General features: G+C 48.4%; 1 protein-coding gene across 5 annotated transcripts in view; it reads left to right on the top strand.

Annotated features, from left to right (window-relative positions):
- Positions 1 to 3,110: 3,110 nt before the first annotated feature.
- The window catches only part of BRD1 (bromodomain containing 1), a 74,418-nt gene continuing 71,528 nt past the window's right edge, over positions 3,111 to 6,000 (top strand). For all 5 annotated transcript variants that reach the window (XM_044677815.1, XM_044677817.1, XM_044677812.1 and 2 more), the window contains exon 1: positions 3,111 to 4,477. In XM_044677815.1, coding sequence (XP_044533750.1) covers positions 3,111 to 4,477 — 1,367 coding nt within the window. The remainder of the gene's footprint in view (positions 4,478 to 6,000) is intronic.

Here is a 6,000-nt window from a genome sequence, read left to right as displayed (position 1 = left end):
CGCCCCGTCGCCCCGCCGCCTTCGCTGGGTCAGGCCCGCCGCGCAGGCCCCGGCTCCGGCCCCGGCCCGGCCCCGCCCGGGCCCCGCGCGTCCCCGAGGCCGCCGCGGCCGTTGGCGCTCTCAGCGCCGCCCCCGGAGCCATCCGAGCCCCGGAGCCAGGTGGGTGAAGGCCGGGGGGAGGTCCGGGAGGGGCGGCCGGGCCGGGGCGGCGGCGGCGGCGCCATGTTTGCGGCCGCAGCTTTGTCCGCTCGGCCCGGGCGGCGCGGGCAGCGCGGCGGGAGGCCGGGCCAGGCCGCCGGCCCCGATGTCTGTCCGTCAGTCTGCCTGTAGCCGCGGCACCGAGTCTTGGCCTGCGCGGAGGAGCCTGCGGGCACTAGCGCCGTATCCCCGGTGTTTGCAGGAGGTGGGGGCGGCCCCGGGTCCGAGGCTGCGACCATGGCCTTGACCCCTATGCTGGGCGGGGAGAGGAGGGGGCTACCGCGCCCGCTGCTTCCTGGTCCCTCCGACAGCCTCGCTTAGCGTCTTGGCAGCCTTCGCTTTACCAAATGGAGGGGCAAACCATGGGAAAGCGGGGCTCTTCGGGTGGGCACAACCAGGGCTAAGGGCCCAAGTTGGGCCCCTTTCGAAACCCCTGGGGCTGACCAGGAAGTGAAGCGCCTAGAAAAGTTGTTGGCTCCGAGACTGCAGAGAGATGCTTTCTTACAGTATTGCTGAGACCCCCATTGCCTAAATTGACTCGAGGAGAGTCTCCGAGCTAGGACAAGGGCAATTCTGCACATTGGGGTTCACATTTGGAATGCTTTGGTAAATCATTGTTTCCAAATCACTCTGCCTTACTGCTGTAAAATGGGGCCTTGTGAGCTTTGTTGGTACTGGCTAAATAAGTGATTCAGTCAGAAAACCCAAGTCTTGGGGGACGGGGTCAATAATTGGAAATTCAGCAAAGCATCTTTATTTAAAAAAGAAAACCGCAGCCTTTTAACTATGCATTCCTGTTTCCTTGTTGGTGAATGTCCATTGAGAATGGTAGCACAGCCATCCACCGCCCTGTCACGGACTTGGAATAGTCTTAGAACTTGCTTGTTGAAATGTTGGTGCTGTCATGCCTGTCACCAAAATGATGTCATTGTTCAGGTTGGACTGGATCTGTAGTTAGCTACTTGGTCCCCTACCCTGACAGGTTGTTGGGGGGATCCCTGGCACTGATAGCTTGATGCTAGATACATCAGTAAGGCCAACCTCCTTGTTGGGAGGTGACCAAGTAGGAAGAGATGGAGGCAGGCATGTGTGTCCCTTTGTAAGACTCAGGATACCTAGTACGTCCATGGCATCAGAATAATTTAGAGTCAATTGTTAGTCATCGGACTGACCTGACAGTGATGCATTGAAACAAGGTTTACTGAAGTCACCCCGAAGCTTGACTCTTTGTGGTTACTGCGTTTGTTACTGGGAGGCAAGGAGGTTCTAAATCCATGGATTGTGTTTTCTGAGTACAAAAGCTTGTTATTTGTGACTAAACCCTGCCCTGATTTCATATCATGCAAAGAGATGCTTAGCAGTTTCCTGGTGTCAATCCTATGTCTTTTTTAAAGTTTGTAAGGAAATTAAAAACAAAAAACCAGAAGAAATCATTTAGCCCAAGGGGTGCGATTTACAGCAGAGAAAGGGGTGCAGGGGAGAGTGTCCTTGCTGTTAGTGGTCAGGCACAAATCCAAGACCTAGCAGATGATTATTCTTTCAGGGTATATGACATCCTGGGGAGGAAGACTGATTCCTATCCTAGAGACTTGACAGTTTTGAATCTGTCATGGAAAAGAGGGAGTCTAATTATTTAAACTTTCTTCTCCATCTTTTCTGGGTTGATTTACCTTGATGCCCTGCTTGCTCTTTCCTTTCTCCTCTAAGTAACTTAGGAAACTTTCCACCTAGTAGTTGTCAGTGTGGCTCCTCTTCTGGGAAGTTCAAAATATACTTTCTGACTGTTTTGGGCATTGGTTGACTTAACCATAAGCCACAGGGTTGGGAAAAGAAGGAAAAGATGAACTGGAGTAGGAGGAAACTATTGTTTAAGTTAATAAGTGAATTTGCCCAGGCCTTAAACAGAAGTGATTGGTGTAGGTCCTCATTGTTGCTTCCTTGTTGGTGCAACTGGAAAAGCACTTGGCCAAGGACAGTCATTAGTTGTGATTATGATGATAATAACAACATGGGCTGCATGGACTAGATCCTACTTCCCCCAAAGGTGTCTGTCTATCTCTCTGGCATGTGCTTTCCTGTGTACCTTGTTACCTGAGGATGACTGATGTCGATAATGAATTTTGAATAGTCTTTTAAAAAATGCCATACTTTTATTATGATTTTGATAGTCAACAGACAAAAATATTTACACATGAAAAAGACAGAAAGAACATTTGAAAACATTGATTTATGTATAGCTTTAAAAATTTGTTTTCATGTAGGACATTATTGTCTGGGTGCCCTTATTAACTTTATTGTAAACTTATTCTCTCTCTCTTTTTTTTTTTTGACATTTCTATGACTCTCTTCCCCTTTTTATTTATTAAAAGCCCTTTATCTTTATTTGATTATGTTCCTGTTTTAAGTAAGGCTATCCTTCAATATCACCTCTTCCGGGTGCCTCCCGTTTTGCCTCATCCTCAGTAACTCAGGAATCCCATTTCTTCTGTGGAGGAGAGGGCAGTGGGTGCCGGGGGTAATTTGAGACAATCTTCTGCAATGAATGAATTTGCAAAACCTCAGCTTCTTAGTAATGGTCAGGAATAAGCATTTAAATATAGTGTCCACCATATGCCAGACATACAGCCAGGCAAGGTTGATGCTATTGTTGTTATTCCCATTTTCCATTTGAGGAGGCTGAGGCAGACAGATTTTGTGATTTGCCCACCTAGCCCAGTAAGCATCTGAAGCAAGATTTGAACTCACAAGTCCTGACTTCAGGCCTGAGCCATCAGCTGTCAGCTGTCTTAGGACATGGGGAGCTTTTGAGTGTGTGTCTTGTTTTGGGTTGACTCTTGGATTTTTTTCAAACATTTTGTCACAGGAAAGCCTTACCTTGAACTTTGCTTGTAATTTCAGGTAATCATTGCCAAATGAGGAGGAAAGGACGATGTCATCGAGTATCTTCGACCAGGCCCTCTTCTTCCCCATGCAGTATTAAGCACTCCCCTACTAGAGAGACCCTGACATATGCACAAGCTCAGAGAATGGTTGAGATAGAGATTGAAGGCCGCCTACACAGGATCAGTATTTTTGACCCCTTGGAGATCATCCTAGAAGATGACCTCACAGCTCAGGAGCTGAGCGAATGTAACAGCAATAAAGAAAACAGCGAGAGGCCCCCGGTCTGTCTGCGAACTAAGCGGCATAAGAACAACAAGGTGAAGAAGAAGAATGATGCCCTCCCAGGTGCCCACGGTGCCCCGGCCGCCGCCAGCCCCCTTCCTGAGCCCCGCGTGCGGATTGTCGAGTACAGCCCACCCTCGGCACCGAGGCGGCCGCCAGTCTACTACAAGTTCATTGAGAAGTCAGCCGAAGAGCTCGACCATGAGGTGGAGTACGACATGGATGAGGAAGATTATGCCTGGCTAGAGATCATGAATGAGAGGCGGAAAGCTGACGGTGTTTCGGTGGTATCCCAGAACATGTTTGAGTTCCTGATGGACCGCTTTGAGAAGGAGTCCTACTGTGAGAACCAGAAGCAGGGCGACCCCCAGTCTCTGATCGACGAGGACGCCGTGTGCTGTATTTGCATGGATGGGGAGTGCCAGAACAGCAATGTCATTCTGTTCTGTGATCTGTGCAACTTAGCCGTTCACCAGGAGTGTTACGGGGTGCCCTACATCCCTGAGGGCCAGTGGCTCTGCCGACACTGCCTGCAGTCCCGTGCCCGGCCTGTCGACTGTGTGCTGTGCCCCAACAAGGGAGGGGCCTTCAAAAAGACGGACGATGACCGCTGGGGCCACGTGGTCTGTGCCTTGTGGATTCCAGAGGTGGGATTTGCCAACACGGTTTTCATTGAACCCATCGATGGAGTGCGGAACATCCCCCCGGCCCGGTGGAAACTCACGTGCTACCTCTGTAAGCAGAAGGGGGTTGGTGCCTGTATCCAGTGCCACAAAGCCAATTGCTACACAGCATTCCATGTGACATGCGCCCAGAAGGCTGGCCTCTACATGAAAATGGAGCCTGTGAAGGAGGTGACAGGCAGTGGCACCACCTTCTCTGTCAAAAAGACTGCTTACTGTGATGCACACACCCCTCCAGGCTGCATCCGCAGGCCTCTCAACATTTATGGGGACGTTGAGATGAAAAATGGGGTTTGCCGGAAGGAGGGAGCTGTCAAAACTGTCAGGTCAACGTCCAAAGTTAGGAAGAAAACAAAAAAGGCTAAGAAAACTTTGGCTGAGCCCTGTACAGTTATGCCCACAGTGTCCGCTCCTTATATTCCCCCTCAGAGGTAAGCAAGCTTAAGGAATGGCACAGGAGCAGATCTTTACTAGGGAAATGTGAAAGTTGGTGGGGTAGGATCTTTGCCCATTCGGAGCGAGCTAGATGCAGAAGAAGACTCTCCCTCACTCCTGGGCTTGGGCACTTGCTTGTGGAGCTCTTTGCATGGGCCCTTTTAATGGGGAACCGAAGGGTCCCACCTTTATTCCAGCACAAAGTAGATGCAACATACAAAGGTCTCCCAGCTTAGCCAGGATTCCTCTTTTCTTTCTAGTGGTGTTTAATGCAACCAAGTTCTGTTAGAGCAAAATAATATGTTTAGGTTCCTGGGAGAGCCTAGTCTTAGATTTAGACCTGGAAGGGAGGTTGGAGGATGTCAGAAAAGTAGATGGGCTAAGAGAGCTTGAGTGATTTGTTCTAAGACTCATAGGTAGTTACTGGCAGAAGCTGGATTCAATACCCCATGTCTGATACCAAATCAGGCTCTTCTGATGTCATTGGTGTCATTGTTCTAGTGGGAGCTGCTGCAGACATGTGCAAATTGGGACCGTGTGATGTTCGGTCTCTGCAGCGTATTTGATGTAATAATTAAATATCTCATGTGCCCATTTAATTAATGTGACTGACATTAATTAGTGTCTCCCCCCACCCCCCACCCCAATTGTGCTTGTTGGGTTCTATGCCTTCCTTTTTGTTTCCAGTTTTGCCCTTTAGTCTAAGGTAAGTGACATGACACTATATAGGTATGGAAAGGAAGGGAAGGGTCCAGAGAGATTCTTCTGAAAAGGTTAGCCAGCACTGCACGGATTCTTAGTCACATGTTCCCAAGTCTTGGGGGTTTTCCCGGCTCCTTAGAATAATTAAGCAGAATGTAGCTTTGATTGCTTTTTGTTGCTTTCTTTTAGTGGCACTCATTTTTTGGGGGAAAATTGGCTGAATAGAGACTAACTTTGAGAATTCATTAAAATTTTTTTTAATACCCTTACCTTTTGTCCAAATTCTAAGGCAGATTTGCTAGATATTTCTGGGTTAAGTGACTTGCCCAGGGTCACACAACTAGGAAGTTGTCTAGGGCTATTGTTGAATCCAAAACCTCTCAGCTCTAGACCTGGCTCTCTATCCATTAAGCCAACCTAGCTGGGTATGTGCATATGTATGTTAAAATTATTATTTTTTTTAACCCTTACCTTCTGTCTTAGAATCAATCCTGTGTTTTGCTTCTAAGGCAGAAGAGTGGTAAGGCACCTAGCTGGGAATTGCTTAGATAGGAAATGTGTTGAAATTATCTGAAAAAGCTTGGAAAGGCCAGGCATGCAGTGTTGATGCTTATTGGTCTTCTGCTTGCCTTCCCAACCAGCTGTTTGATACCTAAAGTTTCTAAAGTCTGACCAGTTAGTCTTGGGAAGATGTCTTAGGTAAAGAAAAGTCTAAAGCTTTTTCAGGGTCTGATTAGCATCCATTTCCTCATCTATAACATGGGGATAATAGTCACACCTCCTGAGTACCCTATTCTGTGTGTTTGTGTGTGTGAGA

The sequence above is a fragment of the Gracilinanus agilis genome, chromosome 5, assembly GCF_016433145.1.
Source record: "Gracilinanus agilis isolate LMUSP501 chromosome 5, AgileGrace, whole genome shotgun sequence".
Taxonomy (NCBI): domain Eukaryota; kingdom Metazoa; phylum Chordata; class Mammalia; order Didelphimorphia; family Didelphidae; genus Gracilinanus; species Gracilinanus agilis.
Note: the sequence above shows the minus strand (reverse complement) of the source record. Positions and strands in the feature narration are given on the sequence as shown.